At 41.0% G+C, this 24,736-nt stretch overlaps 1 protein-coding gene across 1 annotated transcript in view; it reads right to left on the bottom strand.

The window, feature by feature from the left end:
• Nucleotides 1-230: 230 nt before the first annotated feature.
• Nucleotides 231-24,736, bottom strand: part of fasn (fatty acid synthase) — a 91,521-nt gene continuing 67,015 nt past the window's right edge. The window contains exons 31-43 of the mRNA XM_041216788.1: nt 22,559-22,681; nt 22,118-22,341; nt 16,730-16,931; nt 15,876-16,027; nt 14,429-14,520; nt 13,794-13,945; nt 11,921-12,166; nt 9,926-10,114; nt 8,128-8,352; nt 6,896-7,116; nt 6,170-6,268; nt 4,947-5,198; nt 231-2,176 (exon numbers count right to left, since the gene is read on the bottom strand). Of these exons, the coding sequence (XP_041072722.1) occupies nt 2,039-2,176; nt 4,947-5,198; nt 6,170-6,268; nt 6,896-7,116; nt 8,128-8,352; nt 9,926-10,114; nt 11,921-12,166; nt 13,794-13,945; nt 14,429-14,520; nt 15,876-16,027; nt 16,730-16,931; nt 22,118-22,341; nt 22,559-22,681 (2,315 nt within the window). The 3' untranslated portion in view covers nt 231-2,038. The remainder of the gene's footprint in view (nt 2,177-4,946; nt 5,199-6,169; nt 6,269-6,895; nt 7,117-8,127; nt 8,353-9,925; nt 10,115-11,920; nt 12,167-13,793; nt 13,946-14,428; nt 14,521-15,875; nt 16,028-16,729; nt 16,932-22,117; nt 22,342-22,558; nt 22,682-24,736) is intronic.

Here is a 24,736-nt window from a genome sequence, read left to right as displayed (position 1 = left end):
GAAAAGCTCTACAATATACTCTCAGTCAAATCTCCAGGGAATTTCACTAGGTCTTGTTTGACTGTGTCGCAATAAATGTTCAGGGTTATGCTACAATGCATTAAGAGGGCATTGCAACTCATACAAGTGCAATTCAGAAAACAGTCCCAAAATGTTAAATCTCATCAAAGGAAACAACTTTGAAACACTGGATAAAACCGGTAACAAATCGGAATCAGAGATAACCACAGTTTAAATTGAAAGTGATTTCAAGTTTTATTTGATGTTTGATGCTACAGATTGCAATGCCTTGGATAGAATAATACATGTTATAACTACAATTTGTCTTGCATGATCATAATCTACAGTAGTCAGGATAGCTGGGACAGAGGAGCAGATAGCAATTAAGCTTTATAGTTAGTCAAATTTAATTACATCCTCTTGAGAAATAGCAGATTTAATGGCACAAGTACTGCATTGTCAAAAAATTGACAAGCTACTTAATCCTTTCAAATATATAATTAACTGAAATTGCTCCTAAAAAGTCATAATCTTTAATCATTGCTCTGTTCTACAAAATGAATTTTAAACCAGATATTGTATTTTTATTAAAACATAAAATGTAAGCCATATGGCCCAGAATAGCTGTCTTATAAAACCAAGGAAAATATCCTAAGTCAGAAAATACATGAAATAAATTCAATGACGTTTGTTTGCTAATGACACTTCAAACAGCAGGATCGGCCCACTTCCATGAATTTGTGAAAACCCCTCCCATGTAAAATTATTTGGCGCATTGTCAAAAAAAATTATATAGTACCTCTTTGTTCAATATTTTCGGATTGAACATTTCATCAGTTTAATGGAGTTCTACAGGACGATAATGGTGACACATGCAATGCACACACTGGTGCTTTGCTGGATTACCCCAGCTTTTACAAAATGCAGAATCGTTAATTGGCCATGTAAAATGTTTATCATCAGGTCCCCTGTTTTGAATTAGAGATCCCCTTGTGTGATTTGGTTTTGATGAAGGTGGTTCAGTTGAATCTGCAAAGTATCCAGCGAGTGCACCAGAAATGTCTGCTAATTATCTGACCAGTTGTTGCGGTAGGAGGGGCAAAAAATAATTGACATCCATCAAAAAAGGGGAAAAAATATTTTCTGCTATCTCCTTGTAAATCAGCCAGGGTTTCTCTTCTGCGCACGTAGTATTTTACAATTTTGTCTAGGTGCCATCAGTTGCTTTAGTAAAATATTTAGGGCTACATTCAATGTTCCCTACTTCCTCCGCCCCAAAATTCGCCTTATGTCTACAGGGCCAGCAGAGTCTGAAAGATGGGATTTGTTACAACTGTCATTTGCTGACAGGCACTGCCATTGGAAGAGCCGGAGGATAAAGGTGTCAGCTTCTCATTCAACACAATGGACAGGCTCATCATGGCCATTGTTCCAATCAGCAGCTTCATTCAATCGAAATGGTGAGAGACTCCTGGATTCCTGGGACTCGAATTCAGTACCTTCTGATTCAGAGCCAGGCACTTATCATCAGACTGTTCCATGTTTAACAGCGTTTTTTTTTTTAAACCCTTTTCGCAATACCAGACTTCATACTAAAAATAACAGAATTGACCTTTATTTCATTCAACACACAAAACACAAATAGTTTACAGTTTGGGAGAAAAATTATAAACATAACTTTTTTGAAAAAAAAAATACAGAGGAATGGATCATGCTATTGGTAGGTTCCACATACATCGTTGTTTTACAAGCTATTCAACTGGGCAAATTAAAAACTGCAGCATCATCAATTTCTATTTCCTCATAGACAATGAATGTCTCAGAAATAGATCAGTCAGTTTTTTTTTGTTTGCCCATTTTGGTCCAGCTATGTACCAGTTTCTCCATTAAGCACTATATTTACTGCCTTGAACTACAACTAAGCCACACGAAATTAGTTTTTGCAACAACATCATTGTGCGAAAAGACTCGACAGCTGTACAATCTATTGCACGCGCCAGGAACCATGGCTGATTGGACAACATATAAATCTTCTGGTTCAGCCCTCCCTAGCAGCAACTCGTGGCTCCGCCAAAGTGTTGTGGATGATGCTGACAACTGAATCCACTGATGCCCCCTTTAAGAATGTCCAATGATCTCCTTCAATCACATGAATTAAGACCATTCCATCGCAAACCTGGAGGTGGAAGAGTGAGATGGAAATAAAGATGAAATTTGTCACATTTTCCATAGAAAAATACATCCGTGATTATTGTAAACTAACTTGCCTGTCAGAAAACTCTCAGTTTCACTACCCCTTGACCAACAGTGCATACAATTTTCATCAATTTCCCAATGGTAGAGTAGGTAATTGAAAAGCAACAGACTTGCATTTATATAGCATCCTTCGGTTCAGGATGTCCCATGGTGTCTTGCAACCAATTGAGTACATTTGAAGTGTATATACCATTGTAAGGTAGGAAACCTGGCAGCCAATTTGCAGACAGGCTCCCTCAAACAGGAATGTGATAAATTCATTCTGCGATATTGAATAGGGAAGAATGTTGGATGGGATGCCAGGGATAACTCCCCAGCTTTTCTCCGATTTAATGCCATGGAATCTTTTACATCCACCCGAGAGAGGGTAAATGGGGTCAAGGTTTAATTGCTACACTCTGTCAGTACTGCACCAGAGTGCCAGTCTCGATTTTTGGGTTCAAGTCCTGCAACAGGGCTTGAAACGACAACCTTCTGACTTGAAGGCAAAAAGTGTTACTAACTACGGCTAACCCACAAAAACATGATTAAATAGTTGCACTCTATGTATCTCTGGCTATTTTATCATAAACTGAGGGCTGAAACTTGGACATTTTGCATTCCTAGAACATTAGATTTAGGTTAACATTAAGTTTTTCATTTTGTAATGCTTCTGACCTAACATTAATTCTAACGATACAATACAATACACATCTCGCTTGTGTTGAGTACCTGTTGATAAATACACATCTCATTTGTCTTGAGTACCTGTTGATAAATATGGTCACAAGGTCCTTCTTTCATGTCTCTACAGTTCTGAAACAAGGGGCAGAATTTTCCCCTTGTTGAGGGGGCGGGGGTGAAGTCCGCATGGAAGTACTATGTGCTTCCTGTGCAAGCTGGGGGGAGGCGGGGGTGGTATTCCCTGAGCATGAACAAGCGCATTCATCTCCCTGAAGCTAAGTGCTGTCTCAGGGAGATCGGCTGTTCATTAAAAAATCTGAAAAATAGAAAAATAAATTTCCCTGACATGTCCCAACTCATGAGTGTCACATGAGGGTACATGTCCATAATTTTTAAATACACTTTAATTACATCTTTTAAAACCTACATGAAACCTCATCCCGTCCGTGGATGAGGTTTCATGCTTTTTCTAATGCCCGCCGGGGCTCCTGGCCTGCCCGTCAACCTTAAGGTTGGATGGGCAGGTCCATTAATTACTTCAATGACCCTGTCAATGGCCTCAATTGGCCATTGACAGGTCAGCAGGCGCACAGCTGATTCTGCTGAGCCCCCGCCTACCTGAAAATTGAAATGACGTGGGGTGATGTCGGGAGTTCCATCCCAAGGGCTTCACTCTGACAAAAGAATAAGTTCATCTTATAATGACCAAGTGTTTACTCACAAGGCAGGAGTTTTAATTTACATTTACAAAGTAAATTTACAAAAGGGGCCATCAGCTCAATACTTTTACAGAGCCCTGACCAAAAATCACCCTCTGGAATATAGATATAGAGGATCACCTGTAAAGAGATTTTACTGCAAAGGACTTTCAAATCTTGCATTCAGAATCAGATGAAAGTGGCTGACCTCAGCATTTAGACTTTCAGAAACCAGGTATGTTTGGAATAATGCACTCTTAAAAGACTTATGTAGAGAACAAGATAGTGCATTGGACTACCTTCACAATCCTTTCTCCTCAAGTGAGGAGATAAAGTAAAAAAAAAAAACTTAGTTCTGGCTTTTAGTGGGTTTGAGACCCCATCCCACAATATAATGTGGCAGTGTGAGAAAGCCTTCTGGCTGGTTGGTGTAGGGAAGGACAAACTGAAAGAGCCCTCAGGATCGACACCTCATCCACCACCTTAAACATTCACTCCCTCCACCACTGATGCACAGTGGCAGTGTGTGCCAACTACAAGGAACTCACACCAAGGCTCCTTCGACAGCACCTTTCCAACCTACCAACTCGAAGGACATGGGCAGCAGGTGCATGGGTACATCACCACCTGCAAATTCCCGTCCAAGTCACACTCCATCTTGGCTTGAAAATATATTACCATTCCTTCATCCTTGATGGGTCAAAATCCTGGAACTCCCTCTCTTAACAATATTGTGGAAGTATCTTCGCCATGCAGACTGCAGCAGTTCAAGCAGAAAGGTCACCACCGCCTTCTCAAGGTAACTTAAGGGTGGACCATAAATATTGGCCTTGCTAATGATGCTACATCATGAGAATGAATTAAAAATATAAATCAGGAAGCTGTATGGGAAAGGGAATAGCAAGCATTCCATAAATGATAACAGTGTGTATGTGCATATTCAGTGGAAAAGCCATGCATTCAGAGGAATAACCAAGCTAATGTGTAAGGGACCTTTACTTTGTATTCCTCACTTGTACAACAAGACAAATACAAGAAATGCATCTGAAAGCAGAAGCTGATGTGAGAATTTAAAAAAAAAAATTCTTTCACAGGATGTGGGTGTTGCTGGCAAGGCCAGCATTTGTTCCCTAGTTGCCCTCGAGGTGATGGTGGTGAGCTGCCTTCTTGAATTGCTGGAGTCCATGTGGTGTATGTACACCCACAGTGCTGTTAGAGAGGGAGTTTCAGGATTTTGATCCAAGAACCTAAGCAGGTTTACAAACCAATAAAAAGAACAATTCAACCAACATGAGGGATAAAAATGATGTCCAACAAACAACAGCTCACCTCAGAGAGTTGGTAATCTCCACCCATACCCTCTTGAAGTTCATGGGTGGTCTTAGCTCGCAGCAGTGTGATGTTTCCACCAAATTTAGAAGCAGGGATATACTCGTCTGCTGCTTTAAGTTTATAATAGAAAGCTGTAGCTGCAAAACTAAGTGTGTTACGGTTGATGCTTTTATGGTTTGTGGTGATCATATCAACAACTGCATTGACTCTCGCTTGCAAGTTCTCCAGTGGTAGCAACTTCTCAAAAAGCTGCAGAAAGAAACAGTTCGGAAATGATTAGTTTTGAACTAAGAGCATCAGGCTGTTGCACAGAAATCCTCATATTTTGAGTGAACATGTTAATATGGTCACTCAAAATATTTTTACATTTCAGTAAGTTGACCAAGATTACAACTGATGTGTTTATTTGGAGCACACTAAAAGCTAAGAAATTAAAAAAACAGTCACCAACAAAATTTTACTTCCTAGTCACAAATGTGTTCAGGGATGTTTAGAAAAGGGAAGGTTTATTTATGTTGTGGTTAAGTTGCAGTTCAGAGACTGTATAACATTTTCCACACGAGTTGCAGAGCCCAATTTAACTGATGTGTTCAGTGCAAATGGATTCAGTTTTAATAAGGTAAAATTTTCATATTTTAGCTTCATTTAGTTTGTAATGATCTCATTTCAACAATGCTGAACATTCCTTCCCCTTGCACCTTCAAGAGCCCCTGCTACTACAGACAAACTATATATTTATTAGTCTTTAAAGCTATCTCCTTATCTATCAAGCTGAGGGAATACATTTCCATGGGGTTTTTCCTGCTCACACATTGCAACTTCAGCTGAAGAACCATAGAAATCTCAGAAGAAAACAGCTCATATGCCATTTTCCTGGGGTTTCCAATGCTCTCCCACCCAAATAAAGGCAGACGAGCAGGAGTCACCCGCCAACAGCTAAACAGTAATCATGCTATTGAGGGAAGGAAAATCATGCCTCTCATTGTTAGAAGAGAGCAAATTTAATGGAGATTGAGGGTGGGACGTCACCCTTCACCCACAATTGTCTGGGGATACCAGGGGAAGTATACAACTGACATCAAAATAAATTGTGTAGATGTTGGAATAGATGTGACAACATTTCAGTTCGTCTCTCACAGACCGACTCCTTGTGATTCATCCACCTTGTTTTCCCAGTGATTTCCCCTCCCCCCCACCCCAGAAATACGCTCAGCCTCTACCTTGTTATGTTCTGTGTTTGCGAACTGCCCAACAAATGCACACATTGCTTTGGTTTCTGCTTCAGCATCATTTCCAGTTGTCAGTTTTGCTTTGTAACTCTAGAAGTCAAGGGAGAGGGAAGAATATCAGTGCTGATCTCAGCAAAATAAGCAAGATTAAAAGAGTTTTTAAAAAATTTCATGACGGGTCAAAGATTAAGAACAACAGTTACTGATTAACAAAGCAACTTTTGATCTTGGCCTCACAGCTCTTTTTACAGAATAAAGTGGTTTAGTCCTTCTTAATGTTTTCCATAATGGCAGCACTTAAAGCAGTCAGACATAAGAATAATGCAATAGACAGAATCAGATCATTATACACTGCTGTCATGTGGTCTCTTCACTTCAAAGTCCAAATGGCCAACGATAAGCAAATTACAATTGAAGCCAATGGACAAGGAAGTCAGGAATGCAATAGGGAAAAGGAACCAAAATACACTGCAGATTAAAAAGTAAAGCACTGCAAATGCAGTGCAAGTCAATCAGCTTCTAAAGGGAAGACACTTCAGGCCTGTACCCTTCATTACAACTGAAAACTGTTGGGCGAACAAGCACTTTAGTTGGGTGGGATAAACAAATGAAAAGGGGGAGGGAAAAGAATAGTTCCACCAGCCAAGTGACCTGCCCTCTGTTTAACAGAAAGCAATGAGCCAATAGAGAAAAGGTGCACTGTAGACAGCATAATACCTGGGTGTACGAAGCCACATATGAGTGAGAGCCGTCGAGTAAGATCAGGCAGTCAACAGGACGAGGCATGTTAGCCTGTGCTTGCAGCTGTGTGCAAATTTCAAACGCTACACACGCCCCGAAAGAGTAACCAGCAATTCTGTAGGGCCCCTCAGGCTGGACCTGTTTAATGCAGCCAAGGTAATAGGAAGCCAAGTTTGGGATGCTGTCCAGTGGAGCAGCTGCACAAAAAATAGACAAAGTTAGTGTAATGTAATAATCTACAGTACTCAATCCCAGTCTTTTTCACATTTACATTGCCAAAGTGCACAACCCTCTGTGGAACAGAGAGGGCAGGGGAATTTGACAGGAGCACTAGATTTCCTATTGACACCCTTCTAAACAGCAAACCATGTTCTTTTTCATTCATTCATGGGATGCAGGTATCACTAGCAAAACCAGCATTTATTGGCCATCCCTGATTGCCCCCGAAAAGGTGGTGGTGAGCCATCTTCTTGAAGAACTGCAATCCACGTGGTGTAGGTGCACCCACAGTGCTGCTGGGGAGTGTTTCAAGATTTTGACCCAGCAACAGTGAAGCAACAGTGATACAGTTTCAAGTCAGAATATTGTGCGACTTGGCAGGAACTTGCAGGTGATGGTGTTCCCATGAACCCGCTGCCCTTGTTCTTCTGTTGGGGGGAGGGGGTAGTTAGGGCAAGGGAAACACATCATATACACCATAGCAGCCTGTCTGCAGAGGAAAACCTGTTTGTCTCCGGTGTCTAGCACTGCAAGGGCCATTCACGCGAAACTCTGTTAACACCAATTTTTCTTTGAATTCAAAACTTGACTGGGCTGCTTGGTAATTGCTGGCACAGCAACAGTAAGATCGACCTGCTGGAGTATTTCGGCACCCTCTGCAGCCAACTTCCCCAGTCGAGGCTTGAACCTGCAAATATTTGCCCTGATTTTAGTAAAGCAGAAAATCTAGGCCCATGATTACTTTTGTTGAGTTGGTCTTAACCCCATTTTCAAATGCCAATATTTGGACTTTTTGGGTTTTTTTTCAAATTAGTATAGATCATGCAGTATTTCACAACAAAGTAATATATCTGCAACTATAGCTGCAGAAAATTTAGCTGGCATCTGAACATTTTTGAGTGAGCTGCATTCAGTTAGATGGTTCCTAAGAATTCCCCAAGATGATTGTGATGGAACCCGTTTAGACAATGGGTAGCCCTGTCCTGTACCTTGTGTGCACTGTAGACCGTAGCAGGGAATGCTGACTTTAGATGCAAGTGCCTTAAAGGCCTCAACCGATCCCTCAATTGGGTGGACAAAGAAAAGAGGTCGTTCATTGCTCTCTACGTTATTCAGCTGGGCAATGGTTGATCCCTCAGGATTGACAAGTAGAACATTAAGGTCCAGATCTTTCAGCTGAGAGTCTATCGGTGACAGAGGTGTGGGCTTGGATTCTATACGAAAGATACAAGAGAGTGTATTAATTAACCAGAGCAAGGGGCAAGCAAAGATAAACCTGTAAGGTTAGAAGTTAACAATATTTACAATAGCAATGGTCAGTGAATATTTTAATAAAACTGTGCGAATACATTTCTCAAAGAGAGGTAGAGCCCTTTTATATGATGTTAAAACATTAGTCATAGCATTTGTTGATTTAGTATCCAAGTATCAAGGAATATTTCATTTATCCCCTTAATTTTGTCAAATTATGATTTCATATTAGATGTATGCTAATCCTCCATTTAAAGAAAAAGAATGCCTTGCGTGGATTGATCTATTTATTGTTCTTCACCCTTGTCTTCAAGGAAAGTGCGCTATGCAGGGAAGGGATGATGAAAGCACACAGGAAAAAGAGCCATTAGTTTTTCGCAGTGCACCACAGATGCTGAGGCAGTCACTATCCCAGGTTTGTGCCACACTTTTCATGGGCCCCCAAGAAATATATACAAAAGAAAGGAGCATGCTCAGCTTTCCTTCCAGGCCAGTGAAGAGTGAAATCAGGAAGCATTCTTTCCACACAAAAGGGGAGCGGAATTCTGGATCACTCTCGCACAAAAAATTGTGATGCTGGGCAAATTAAAATTTTGAAGACTGAGATCAACAGATTTTTGTTGTCAGATATAACTATCAAGAGTTATGGAGAAAAGGTAGATAAACAGAGTTTAGTACAGATCAGCCATGATCTAATAGAATAGCAGAACAGGCTCAAAAGCCTACTCCTGTTCCTGCGCTCCCCCTTGCTCATTGTCTGTAAAGTGCTTTGGGATGCCCCAAGGTCCTGAAAAACACTACATAAATGAAAGTTTACTTTTCTTTGTACTTAGTTCTGAGCATATCTGCTGGTATCTGTAGCTAAGTATAAAGTAGCTGAGAGACTGCATTGACTCAGTCAGCAACCTTCTTCCATTCAGCTGGCAACTGTGTTTTTCCTGAAGGATGCCCTTCAATTTTAACCCTGCTTTGGTGCCATTCCTGAAATAGAACCTGACTTATCGGTCAAGATTAAATATTACCTATTGCTATCCCATCACCAACAATTAATTTGCCTGCACAACTTCCTCTTTTATAGCAATCTGCTGTCCATTAAGAGTAGCTGTGTTGCCTAAATTTGCATTTCCCAGCCAAGTGTGTTATTGGCCAAGTCTTTCCTGTGCCTGTAGAACTATTCAAAATTAAGGGTTGAGCATTATATAGAAAATTTTGGCAACACCACACTGCAGGCACAGAAATATCTATATCACAGGTGTGCATGTTAGTTATATTGCTAGGATACACAGGTGAAAGGAATTGTTTAATGAAGTACTTTGAGCACATATAAATAGGGGACAGCTGGGATACTGAGGGGTGGAAAAGAGAGCTGAGACTGAACAAAGTCAATAAACTCTATTAACAAAGAAATGCTCTGTGTCTTAGTTTCTGATTCACCAACCAGCTCGGATCCTGTTAACAGCATGTTGTCACAGTTTTGCCAGATCAGCAAAATCAAAGTTGGAGAATAGGATATTTCAATATTTTATAAGTTCCTACCTCCAGTACTGCCAGATTTATTCACAAGTTCACGTAATTTATTGATAGTGAGTTGTCGAATTTCTCTCATTGTCATGACAATTTCATAATCTCTCTCCAGTGTTTGTCGTACTTCCACTGCCATCAGTGAATCCAGTCCAAGGTCAGCAAGTGTTGTGTCTGGGTTCAAACCATTGATGTCACGTGCACCTTAGGAGAGAGGAAAAACACAACCTTAGACCAAGCCAAAGAATACACAATCTTTGCCAATTCATTTTTATTCCTTTTCATCGCCAAGTGGGAGATGTACAAATATAATTACGGGTTAATAGTAAATTCCTGGTCCCCTGATTAGGATTTTCAAGGCACTTTCACTTTATTCTGTTCCCAATGATGACTGCCATGTGTTTCTAAAAATCAAACTGCCCAGATAACACACAGTACTTTATGGTGCGTGGACTCAGCAGCCATGTCACACACCATGCATGAGCTCATCAGTGGTGTATGTTGACTGTAGTTATGAGTAATATAATACAACACTCATGCATGAATAGAATGCCTCATTATAAATCTGTTTACGTATAGCATTTACATTTAAATATTCCTGTCAGATTTACCTGATGTCACAATGGGTTTATCCATCAAGTACAGATCAAGGTAGTCCCAGAATCAATTCCCCAGTATGGTGCTGAGTTAGTTAGTCTATCTAAGCTAGAGCAGTGTTGAACAGGGACACTACAGCTGGTCTCAGCATCACTGCAAGGGTTTATACAGGAGTAAAGCCTTTAGGGCACAAATGTGACCAGAGAGCCTGATTCGAACAAGCAGTGAAAGGGAGGGCTGGAGTGTGCAAAGTTCAACTTCAGCTGGGCCCAAGGTGGGAGGCAGTGGATTGGCTGAAGGTCACAGATCTGACCTGATTTTCCCTAAAGGAAATGGAAAGGAAAATTGGGCAGAGTATATAGCAGGCAGTCAGTTACCACCCATTTTGTGCCCAGGTCAAAGTTGAATTTTACCCCAATGTCTTTTGAGGTGAGAGGATGGGAGAACTTGGCAAGAACACAAAAATTGTTGCTTATTGAAACAAATTTGATCAATCTTGATGCAAAGCCATTACAATGTTTCGTGCTCTTAACTTATCATAGTTTTAATTTTAAAATGCCCAAAAAACAAATACAAGAAAATGTTACACATCTTTTAAATGTAGAATTTCTGAAACATTGAGGTTGTAAATTAAATCAAGATGGCATGAAATCATGTTATCTCCTGCTGCAATATAAAACAGCTGACTGCTCTTTCTTGTTGTGACTTTGATTTTTTAAAAAAATCATTCATGGCCCACATCTCTAATTGCCCTTGAAGGGAGTGTTTGCTAAGCCATTTCAGAGGGCAGTTAAGAGTCAACCGCATTGCTGTGGATCTGAAGTCACATGTAGGCCAAACCAAGTAAGAATAGCAAATTTCCTCCCTAAAGGGCATCAGTGAACCAGATGGCTTTTTACAGCAATTGATGATAGTTTCATGGTCACCAATCCTAAGGCTAGCTTTTTGTTTTAAATATTCCAGATTTATTCACTGGATCCACCAACTGCCGTGGTGGGATTTGAACCCATGTCCCCAAAGCATTAGCCTGGGCCTCTAGATTACTAGTCCAGCAACCTTCCAACTACACCACCTTCTCAGATAGCAGGAATGTTTTTGTTGTATTATTTGCATACAATGAGTTCTACAGGTATCACTCTAATCCTCAACTTTAGAAACCATTATAATCAGCAGTTTTGTTGTGTAAGCAAATCAGAGATAGGGCATGGATAGTCACACAGTTTTGCACAGCAACGGAACCACATTAACTTATGTGGTGATAAAATCACCTCTTAATATTGAATCAATAGCAACAGGTCCCACATTATTGTACAAAATCTAAAATCATCAATGTTCACTGACATAGGACTGAGCAATAATGATGATCATCCATGCAAAACATTCTACAACATGACTTATATCAATAATGCTTACCAAGTATGTGGGCAACAGCCTCAATGAGATCCCGCTGGCCACTGCCATCAGCCTTTTTAACTACTGCCTTCTGTGCAAGGACAAAGCTGCACATAACTGAATGAGACTGATTCAGGAACTGGTCCAGAACCTCTAAGCAGGAGCTGATCTTCTGAGGCAAAGTTCCACCGATTACAGTGTCATTGTCACCCATGCTTTCCAAGATAATGCCCACATCTCCAATGGCACCCCACTGTATGGCTAGGCCTAAGACAAAGATCAAAGGTATTCTTTGTAAGTTCGAGGAAATGCTCAAATATTCTTAGATATTTTCACAACCTTTTGTTCTTTTCTGATTTTCAATTGCCTCGCTGAAGTGACTTCTAGAAAGGAACTACCAATTTTTTCTACTTAAATTTGCTTCCAGTTGCATGCCCAAAATTCACTGTAACTTATTATTTATCTTCCTTCCTGACATCTTTTGTTCGAGTTCTAATGTTAATCCCAGAAAAGTTAGCATCTCAATTTACAAACGCTGGTGCACGTGCTGTGTATTTCCAGCATTTTCTATTGGTTACAGAAAAGGGTGCACTTGCTGCTGATTTATTCACTCGAGCGATGATTTCTATTGTCCCTCCCCTTTTCTTCACAGCTTCCTCTAGGATTTGTGTGTTCTTATTGTTTGGAAGATGTTCCTATGAAGGCATGTTCCCATAGAAGCAAAGAGGGCTGTTGTATTGTCATATCGAAGAATGCGTAATGGATTGAGGGAATATCCTTTCCCTCCAATATAGAGGAAGATGAGATAAGGTTGACTGCATCACACAGAAGAGAAGACTCAAGTGATGAAATGTCTTCTGATGCGTCTTGAAGCAGTCATGGAGGAGTCTCCAGTTTATTTTATGATGTTCTCCTTCATTTCATTCTGCCTTCTGCTCAATTTTCTTACTATTGCCCCAGTTACGTATTGCTACTCCAACAGAAACAGTGAGGAAATTCAATCCCAAGGCTTCCATTGGCATGTGAAAACTAAATAGCAAGTGAATTATGATACTATGGCTTGACAATAATCACATGGTTACATATTAAATTGGTTGATATTCTGCTTTCTGTTGGGGACTTTCAAGGTTTTATAGAAAACTTCCATTTTCAAAAAACAAATAATAAATAAAAAATACTTAAATTTAATAAAGATTTAATGGAAAAAAGAGCCAGAACAATTTTTTTTTGCGTGGGGTTGTGGGTGGGCTTGGCGGTGGGGAGCAACTGTCTACATCTCCTAAACTAATAGAATTTAAGGATTGAGGAAGGAATAGTGGAATTCCAGAGAAGGAAGGTGAATTAGAGTCAAGGGTACAGAAAGAGAAATAGAGGGAAAGAAAGATTGGATTAAGGGAGAGAGAGGAAAAAAGCTTCTAAAATTTCAAATTTAAAAAAACATTATGCACCACTGTTTAAATTGTTCCCTTTCTGGGCTGGGAAGATTGACTGGCAATGCAGGAACATGATTCTGATTATAATATACCTCGGTTGTTAAATACCAGCCCTAACTTACATCGTGAGTTTTAATAGGCAATTAACGCGGAAATGCAACAACTTCATCCAACCCATGAGGAGGCTGAGGATGAGCTGCTTAATTAGTGAGGCTAATGGCTAATTGCCCAGCGACTTGTGGTAACTCAACTCATTCCTCACCACAAATTCAGGAATGACACACATTAATGATGGTGAGCGCCGTTAAACTTGGTGTTATTTTGGCTGCAAATTCCAGACCAATAAATTTACTTTTTTCATACATCAAGCACAGCATTAATTTTAAACCTACATCTTCCAGAGTCAGGAAAGTTTCCAAAGAAAAACGTTGGACTAATTTGCTTCGGTTGCATGCACTTACCTGCCAGGCCGTCACGGCATCTCTGCTCACAGATACGTTCCATGGCAGAATTGGCAAAACCATAGTTACTCTGGCCAGCAACACCATAGCCACAGCTCACAGATGAGAAGACAACAAAATAATCTAGCGCTGTGCATTTCTCCCTACTGACCCTAAAAGAAGAAAATTGTAAGAAAGCCTTACCGACTGCATTAAACTAGCATGAAAATCAGATTTAGTGAAGTTAAAACAGGCACTAAAATGTGTACAAATGCTAATCAGGCTTATTGTACATTTAAATCACACAGTAATATCTCCAAGAAGGATAACTGATTAGGATGGATGATACTGCATGTACTGGCATAGTTTGAATTTTCTTAAATTTTCAAATTCGTTGATATGTAACACTACAAAACACAGCTGCCATCGTCTCTTTTCCACTTAAAGTTTGAGTATTCCATTTTTTGTTATCACAAAACATTAACTAAAAGAAGTTACTCTTTGTGAAGGATGGCTCGTGACAAATTCTGTTGACTACAAAGGCCAAAGAATGTGAGACTAGCTACCCCATGAACGGATTTTTTTTTTCCCCAAAAAAAGAAATATCTGCTATAAACATTTGAACTCTTTTCCAAATATCTTCATTGTTTACTTGCCTGTCCAGGTGAATTGTGCCATTGTACTTGGGCCGATTAACATCCTTGAAGAGGTCAGGGGTCAGGTTCTCCAACATGCCATCTCTTAAAACCTGTAGAAAAAAGCCAAATGAGATTCCTGCAAATTTCCAGACATGGGATGACAGGGCAGTGTGCTAACATGTGCACTATCTAGTCACCATTAGAACTTAACCAACTTTCCCCAAAACAAATGGAAGTGGTGGAATTTCATGGAGCAGGATTCACTTCAGATCCCCAAGTAGGATCGGTATCCATGTCAAGTAGCCACATTTCATACTGGTACAGTAGTTAAATTTTAATTTTCTAAATTTAGTTTATCACATGAGGGAAATTTGCCTCAGTGATTTTTAGCATTACCCACGAAACAGATTTAAAAAAATTAATTATTGTGATGTGGGCATTGTTAGAAAAGGTTGGCATTTATCTTTTATCCCTAACTGCCCTGAAAAGGTGGTGGTCAGCCACCTTCTCGAATACAACTTGAGTAGATTGCTAGGCCATTTCTGAGGCAGCCACATTGCTATGGGTTTGGAGTCACATACAGGCTAGAGCAAGTAAAGACGACAGATTTGTTTTCCTTAAGGAAATCAGCAAACCAGATGGAGTTTTTACAACAAACCTTTTATTCCAAATTTAGTTAATTAATTGAATTTAAATACCCAATCTGGCCTGGTGGGATTTGAACTTGTGTCTCTGGATTACTAGTCCAGTACATGATCACTCTGCAACTGTATCGCTGAATAGTTAGTAAATAGATACCTCAAATCATGGATTGAGAAATAAGTAGTTAACTTTTGATAAATGGAAAAATGTAAAGTGCTCTTGAAAACATTTTGTGGGGTGGAAAGACAATATGGAACTGGGTTTCATTTCCTATTTTATTTCTTGCACCATAGATAAATCGAGGTGAAATTGGAAACCACACAGGGTGCACCTTCACATGATCACATCCATATGCTCACTTTGGACGGCCATCGTAGTGCTAATATTCCCACCCCTGGTAGCAGAGGGTGGAAAATATTACTACTCACTATTCACTTTAGTAACGCAAAACATGAAAAAGGCAACACAAGCATCATTTGTTGCCAAGTAAGTGTTAAGATGTGTTGTGTTCAAGGGAGTTAATTCCTGGAAGTAAGTCCTACCAGTATAATCCTAGACGTAACAATCATTAATAGTATGTTAATGAGATTGTTAGGATACACAGGTGAAGGGCATTCTTTAATTAAGTACTTTGAGCACATATAAATAGAGAACGGCTGGGACAATGGGTGTGAGAGGAGAGCTATGAGCCTGAACAAAGTCAGTAAACTTGCTCAGTAAAGAAAAGCTGTGTGTCTTAGTTTTGACTTCACCAACCAGTTTGGATTCTATTAATAACATTGACCTGTTTTAATATCAGCACAAAGCTGTACTCTTAACTCACCATAGCAAGGTGGAAGATGCCACCAACAGGGCCAAGACCAGTGGCCTCTGCAATGAGATGCTGCGTACCCTCTAAAGAGCAAACATCACTGGTGGAAATGAGGACTTTTATGCCCATTTCCCTCCACTCACGTACCCGTTTAGCCTGGTACCCTGTAACAGAGCAGAAATTATCATTAAGTCACAAATCAATCTGTCCACGGCGGTGCAGCCAATAAATAATCCATTGAACAACTGCTAATAATTTGCTCTACTGTCAAGTCTGCACTATTTCCTCAACGGTCTTGAGTGATAAGGCTAAAGTGGGTCTGAAGTTTTCACATTTATGAATACATGGATGGGGTACCAAATTCCATTAATGGCAAATTCTGTCTCCCCACTGGGTGAAAGGACTTTACAGTTATAATATAGGACAAGTAGTCAACACATTGTAATGCATGATGCATGTCATTAATCTAAAGTGTTCTAAAGTATCACACATCATGGCAATTGTCTGCGTTCTTCAGTTCTAAAAATCAGCTGACAATGGAGATCTTATTCCACCTGATAGAAAACTGAAGCCAGACTTATAATTCCTGTAACACTACAATAATTTTACACTGGTCAAAACAAAGAAAAAAGTTTTCAAGAATGCAACTTGAAGGATTTTGCTGTACTAAATTCAACAATCGAGTTGTTTTTAGCCAATGGGCAGTGCTAGAAAATGCTAAAAGAAGGATCCCATCAGTTAAAGGCAGGCACAGAGAGACACACAAACACACACACACTTCATGTCACTGTGACTTGTTAAGTAGGCAAAGCAACTATATTATGCACAGTAGGACCCCGTAATCAACAAAAAATTTGATCACTTACCATTGCGTATTCCAGATCGGGATGTCAGAACCAGTTTCTGAGCACCTCTCTCAATCAGCCAATTTGCCAGCTCCAAACCAAAACCTCCGAGACCTCCTGTGATGACGTAAGACTTTGCTGCTGGACATGCAGTACGGGGCACGGCAGCAATGGTGAGCTGTTCTGAGTTTGCAGAAGGGGATTTGCCTTCCTCCTCTCGAACCTGTTTGGTGACATGCAATGACATTACTTTAAATGTGACATGATTATCATTTACACCTATCCACCACCATCATTACTAAAATAGCTTCACCATCAGCCAGCACAAGAGGAAATCCCAAGAGGGCAATATGGACAGTAAAAATCGTTTCCCTCCTTTCGGTCTCCCTCTTCCAAATTTCACCTCACCACCCAGTGAATGGTAAATGAAGCTCATCTACCTGAGGCTACTGGCTTCAAGCGCTGAGCCAAGCAGGTGCTGAAACTTTTGTGTCTTCTGTCAGAGAAGCTGGTTTGCTTTAAGGCTGCTTTGATGTGGATTGTAGAACAATATATTTGATTATGTAAAAGCACAGGTAAAAGGAGGTTGGATAGCAATATGGGCAGCAGGAGAAGTAAAGGATTATTAAAAAAAAACCACAGGTAAGGGAAAATGAGAGAAAATAATAAGAATGTGATTAGCAAAAAATATGGGAAACGAACAGTTCTATAAATATAGTTGAGGAACACAGGTAACCAAGGGGAAATGAGAATAATCAAGGAGCGGAAGATGTCACTACTGAGTTACTTGTTAGTATTTACAAATTAACCTGCAGAGATTCACACCCATTCAAAAGTGGCAACTTAAAAGATAAGAGGAAGAGATGGGAGATATAGAAATTGCTCACAAGGAAGGTAGAATAAGACTGCAAAGGAGATCAAGACACCCAACTTGATGGGCTCAAGAGGGAACGTCAAATTAAATTGGTCATTTCCTAATGGATATCTTAAATGCCATCAATAAATATGGATAAGTTTTTCATGAACTTGGAAAGGAAAATCTGGTATCAGTTTACAAAAAAAGAGAAAAGGCAGCAAAATATAGATTTGCGGGACTGACAAGAGTTTTTTTTTATTCCTTCATGGAATGTGGGTGTTGCTGGCTAGGCCAGCATTTATTGCCCATCCCTAGTTGCTCTTGAAAAGGTGGTGGCGAGCTGTCTTATTGAACAGCTGAAATCCATGTTGGGAAAATAAAGCAAAGAACAATGAACTGTCTATAGAGACATAATAGGATAAACAGATGGCTTTCACCTCCTCTTCATGTAAGACCTTCCCCCAAAACCCATCTTTTGGGTAGCCTTTAATCACTTCACACAGGTGGTAAACATGCAGAAAAGCCACCTCAGTAGTTGTATATTTCAAGAAATTGATGGATAAACATTTGACAAGCAGGGCTATTAAAAAGTAAAGGACAAAATGAAGAAAGAAATCGGTGATATTTCTGATTTGATGATGGACGGGCATGGTCATTTTCTGTCCTGGATAATCCTACATTCCTAAGAAAACAGATGTGTGACACATCAGTCTCCTGGAGGTTTGTCTGTTTGAAAGAGCCGGGGAGGAATTTCCCAACACTCTTCCCGAAATTGACCAGAGGGTTTCCTTTATTTCTCTCAGGAGTGAGTAATATCGGTGGCTCGGGAAGGTGGGCATAAAGGTTGCGCTGTCTAGATGATAAAAGATGTCAACTTGCCCAACTTCATGGGCAATGCCAAACTTGATGATGTTTCTCAAATATCTACGGCCAGAATTTTTCGCTTGTCCGTTGGGCGCATGCCCGACCCGAATGAGTATAAAATGATGCGTGATGATGCTGGCCAAGCGTCCTGAAATGATCACACACTCGCACGACATTTTAGTCAGCAGGCACACGCTAGAGTTGGCAGGGCACCCACTGACAATTAACAGGCCTATTAAGGCCATTAAAATGCCAACTGAATTAAATTCTTTGCTGCAGGCGAAAAGGCCAAGCAGTCTTTGGATTTTTTGTGAAGCCTCATCTACTGGCGGGATGAGGTTTCGTTCAGTGATTTAAAAAAAAAGCTTTTCAAACCAGTTTCATGACATGTATAGTTCTGTGCCTATACTCTATCACAATCTTCATACAGTGAGCTAAGACTAACAGCATCATCAAAACGTTGAATACATCACGCCCCCCAATTCCTTCTCTATTAAACAGGAACATTAAATTTTAATTAACTCTAAATGTGCAAGTGTCATGCGGGGGCATATTATAAACATTTTTTAAACCTTTATTTTCATTGTTCAAAATCTTCATCTCCCCGGGGCAGCTGTGTGCCTCAGGGAGCTTTTCCCGCATCCACCTGCAAAAACACCCTCCTTCCCCACACGCACAGGCGGTGCTGAGCGCTGCAGCGCGCATTTCACACTGGGCGGGCCTTCATTGGCCCGTCGGCATGAAATCACGTTCGGACCCTGATCGCCGGTCAGCTTCCCGTCCGCTCCTGCTCCCCCCCCCCCCCCCCCACCGTCAAGCCCGTCCGAGGAGGGCAAAATTCTGCCCTAGGTGTACATTTGTGAGAGGATGGTTTTATTTTGTTCTTCAGATTGACAATGCATTCCTGAAATTGGAAAACGTTGGCCAAGGATCATGCAGATTGGCTACAATTTAACTGGCAGGTTCCGCTGTTCATTTCCTTTATGGTGAATTTTAAAAAGAAAGTCAGGCAGCAGAAAACTGTAAATATTAAAACAATATGTTTAACTATTTAATATCAAAATGCGTTTTAAATCACTTATCCCACAGGAATTATTAACGATCTTAATATTCTTTGAGACCCAACACCTTGGGCCCCAACTTTTAAATTGATGATTCCTTGTCACTGACGCAAAGGAGGCTTCCGTGGTTTCTTATCAAAACCCTTCAAATTTTCAAAAACTCTTAATTCATCTAGCCCTCTAACTGAAACTGGAAAACACACAGGGGGCACCTTCAGATGAGCACATCCTTATACTCACTTTGGATGGCCAGTGACCCTAATATTCCCTTCCCTGGTAGCAGAGGGTGGAAAATATTGCTACTCACTATTCACTTTAATAATGTAGAACATGAAAAAGGCAGCACAAGCATCATCTGTTGGCAAATAAATGTTAAGTCAGGCTTATTGTATCCAAGGAAGTTAATTCTTGGAAGTAACTCTTACTAATGTAATCCTGGATGTATCAATTGTTAATGGTATGTTAATGATTTTGTTAGGACACACTGGTGAAAGCATTTTTTAATTAAGTACTTTGAACACAAATAAATAGGGGACGGCTGGGACACTGGGTGTGAGAGGAGAGCTATGAGACTGAACAAAGTAAATAAACCCTCTCAGTAAAGAAAAGCTCTGTGTCTTGGATTTGACTGTGTTTATTAAATAAAGGTCAGAGTTCTCTCTCTCTCTCTCTTCAGACTTTCCTTGTAACCAGTTTTTCATTCCTGGTATTATCATCATTTTTAAGAGCAGACAGTAGACATCCACAGGGCAACCCAACTACAGCAAGATTCTTTCCAGCCTTGAAAGCCAAATGGGAATCAATGAAGTCAGAAGTATTCAGTAGCAGATGGGTATTTTCCTCGCTCACCTGACTCCTCTTCAGCAGTTGCTCTGTGAAATTCTAATGGAGAACCCACTGTTACATGGAAATGCTCACATGAGCATTTCAAAATAAAACTAATCTGTGATCAGGATGGGGACTAAAACTACCACTTTCTACATTTTCCTTCAATTATGAACTTACACTGTGCAGGGGTATGGGGAAAAGGCAGGGCAATGGCACTAGGCCATAATGCTCATTTGGAGAGCCAGTGCAGAATGGCCTCCTTCTGTGCTGTTAAAATTCTGTGATTCCTTGAGCTTGGTGTCACCATCTTACAATACTCAGCATTTGCATTCGAATACTGGCTGCTGTAACACTGTTTATTTAGCTTCTGTTCTTTAGTTAAGTTCACTGGAATCTAAATTGTGATTAGTGCTACCAAAGCAGCAATTCTGTACTAAAACACTATTAATTTTTCATTATAAGAAATAAATGAGTTGCAAATGATCCTACAATTATTCGAGATGTTGAGTTGTTTTTCTGATGGCACAATGGCCTGAACTTGACAGAGTGTCATTTTCCCCACATCCTGGCTAAAAAAATCAAGGGGGTGGTGGATGGGGATGAGCCCATCCACAGTCCCGATGGCTACCTTGCAGTAATTTAATGCTGCTCCCAATTCCAGTTTTGAGTGTTTTAAGGAGAGGCTTTCACCCCTATCTCGGAAGGAAGTCTTGACTTAGAGACCTGCCAGCTAATTGGATGGCTGGCAGTGCTGTAGTCTCAGCAATGCCAGCCAAGATTGGTGGCCAAGGTTGGGACTACAGTCAGTCCCACCACGTTGAGCAGCCCAAATAAGTCCACGCTGGAGGATCTCAGTGAGGGGGATGAGTGGTGGGAGGTGGAGAGGTGGAGGCAGGGTTCAAGAGGCCATGGGGGGGATGTTTAAGTGGGTGGGGGGTGGGGGGGGGCGGGGGGGGGGGGGGGAAAGGAGGTTGGTTGGTGGTGGTGGTGATGAAGGGGGAAGGGAGTGCTTCCACTGGGCCAGGGGGCTCCCAGTGAAGGTCCATCCCGTCCCGTCCCCCGTTCCCCACCCCCCCCACCACAACCGCCCAAAACCTGCCTTGCAGCAAAGCTGCCAGGCTTCACACGTGGCATGGAGCTGATGGTAAAATACCGGTGGCGGGGGCTGAGGCCCTTAAATAGCCAATTAATGGCCAGTTAAAGGCCTCAAATCGGCCTAAGGGCACCTTCCCTGCCCCCTGTAAAATTTCAGACAGGTCCAGCAGGCGGATGGGTGGCGGGCAGGCTGTCAGCTGGATTTTACATGCCTCTCCTGCCTTCAAACCTGCTGGTGAGGAAGTGTAAAATCCAGCCCAATATCTGTTTCTTGACTCTTATCATTTTCTCGAGGTATGGCAGTAGATATTTGTGAATGGTGCCTTTGAAAGCTGCAAAGGACACTCAAGTACACACTTAAAAAAATTAAAGCATTTGCTTTACAAACCTGTCTTTCCAGATTCAGTACCTGGATTAGTCCCACACCCAATTCTTTAGCTACAAGTCACCCACAATTAGTTATATCAATTAGTTAAAAGCAAAAAACTGCGATCTTGGCTTGGCTGTTGGGTGGGGTGTTCAGCAGGCGCTGCCTCAAGTCGGAGGTGGATCCAGACTATGACTCATTGCAATGCTTGCTGACAGCCCTTCAAACCCAGGCCAACTTTCTAATCTGCTTATGCTCCCAGTTGAAAGCCGCTTGCTCGGGCGGACCTTCCTTCAGAAGTGAAAAAGCAACACGACCAAATGTTTTTCTGCCCTCACCTTCAGAATAACTTTTCCAATGTGTTTGCCCTGTGCCATAAAACGAAAAGCAGATTCCACATCATCTCGGTCGAACACGGTGGTCTTCAGTGGTTTGACCACACCGCTGCGTATTCCTTCCTTCAGGAGCTCGGATACTTCCTCCCACTCCTTGTTTCCTTCATCAAACAGGGCGTCCAGCAGGATTCCATGGAATGCAATATTCTTCAGGAAGACAGCCATGCCTGAAAACCATGTACATTCATCACAAAGCACTTCTAACATTGAGCCCATGACTAAAACATAAGTGTACAGAAAGAGATGCTAAAGATTGGAAATTTTAGCTCAATTAGTCACAGGTTAAAATGATTTTAAATGTAAACATATAGAAAGCTAATAACCGTTTGGAGACCACGGTTTTATGGTAGTTACACAATTTGACTTTACTGCGGCCACGCTTACCGAGTGGATTGTTATTAGAAAGGTCATATTTGCCAATCTCAAGGAAGCGCCCATGCCTAGCCAGGCAACGTAGACTGGCCTGCAGCTTCTCTTCAGCTAATGAATTCAGCACCAGGTCCACTCCTGCAGGCAATGGCATCACACAGTTAGATTAACTAACAATGTTTAGGGGAAAATTATTCTACCACATTAAGTGCTGTTTGTGAAAAGATATCAAAGAGGTCCTCATGGCAGCAATCACTATAAAACATAGAAGCCCATTGTTACCTCAACACAGCGTGGACACTTTCCCCATTAAGCAGTAGTTCTACCAGGTGGAGGTGCAGCCATCATCCTCAGGCCTCTAGTTTCCTCATCTGCTATAAAGAGCACCTATGGCTTTAGGGAGATGGAAGGACCAACACAGGGACCAGCATCATGTCTGGCAATTTGACATTCTAAACATCCAAGTTCATTGCCATCTAGCATGTTTCCTCATTATCCCCTTTAATCCAAATCCTCCCATGAGAAGCTTTGCCAAAGAGACTCGCATACTATGAAGCTGATTCCACCTTCAAGATACTCAGCGACAGCTTAATATAGGCCAGAATCCTTCCTCCCCACAACAGTTTTTCCACATATACCCACCACAGCTTGGAATCAGATTTCTGAACCATGAGCTACCTGGACACGTTTCATCACGACAATCTTAACTTGTCATTAAAGAAAGAAAACACTTTAAATGTTCATTTGTCCTTTTCAAGCATAGTTCCAAAGGAGTTTGTTTAGATCGAAGTGAGCTTTACAACGCCCCACAATCTTATATGAAGCCAAAACTATTTTCACAGGATCAAAATTCTAATTACTTTGTGGATCATCAAAGCCTCTGGTACATGTCTTGAAACAACCACCTCAAAAGGATCTATTTTCAGATATAGAATTATTTTTAAGTAATTGTATGCCTTTGTGAATGGGCCAGCTCACTGATCCCATGTCATCTCCTTAATGAACCTCTGAACTTCATGACCTATTACGTTTTAATCTAACTCTGCAACAGTTTTTAATTGGTCAAACAGTCTTTAAATACTGTTCTGAAGCCCGTTTTACATTTTTCCAATAGTGTTGTTATGGTCTCGAGGGAGACCAATAACGTCTAAAAATGAATTCAAACTCCCAGTTATTAACTGAAAGAAATTATACCACAAAATTTCATGTTTTAAACAAAAGTCTTCACTGTACAAGAGTTAAACAAGTTATTACTGACAACACTATTTCATAAATGCTTATTCTTTAAGCCTGAAAATCTCAATGCCACACTTCCCATTCTACTTTTATTTATGGCCAGAAGTTACCCTGTACCTTACAGGATTTGTGCGTTTCTTCACTTCTGCTAGCACCAAACCTAGGTGTGCCACAGCTCTCGGGAATTCACTTTGGTTCTACTCAAGTGTTCCCGCTATTCTCTGAGGTATGAGGTTTCTTGGGGGTCCTTCCATTAACATTCAGCTAAGCGACCCTCCAACTCTCCTTAAGCGCCACACAATTGTGAACATCCCACCTCAAGCATGGGCCTCACTGCTTTCCTGCTCAGTAATTCCAAAATCAAAAAACACCCTTGTTTCAGATAGCGCTTTGCTTCTGGTCTACAGCTGCTGGCAGCTTTCTCTCTCTGCTTGTTTCCGAGCTGTTTCAGCTTCAGACGTAAGTTGCCTGTTTTCTGTGAAACGTCACACAGATAAACCCAAAACAAAAGAGTACCTCCCTGCAACCTATTCCCATGGCAATGTGGCATTCCTGGGGTATCCCAGATAGGGATTCCAACTAATTAATTTCAATTTCCAAACCTGTCCTTTAATCTGAAACGTATCCCTTGATTACCAGTTGCTTTCCATTTCTTTGATCTAGGGGATTACATGATTACTATAAATCCCTTATGAAAACCATTGTAGACACCAAGACTCTCAGGTAGGGGCCACCAATTGGATAATGTTTTCCCACTTCTGACTCTGACCTTGGGGAGGTCTTGTGGCACAGTGGGTAGCATCCCTGCCTCTGAGCCAGGAGCTCCAGGTTCAAATCCCACTCTGAGACTTGATGGCCAAGGAAGGTGTGCTTATAATGTGGCCAAACAGGTTGAGTATCAACTTGTAAATCCTTCCAGTATATGCCTGTGACAGGCAGTAAGACAGAGAGAGATTC

The sequence above is a fragment of the Carcharodon carcharias genome, chromosome 22, assembly GCF_017639515.1.
Source record: "Carcharodon carcharias isolate sCarCar2 chromosome 22, sCarCar2.pri, whole genome shotgun sequence".
Lineage (NCBI taxonomy): Eukaryota > Metazoa > Chordata > Chondrichthyes > Lamniformes > Lamnidae > Carcharodon > Carcharodon carcharias.
Note: the sequence above shows the minus strand (reverse complement) of the source record. Positions and strands in the feature narration are given on the sequence as shown.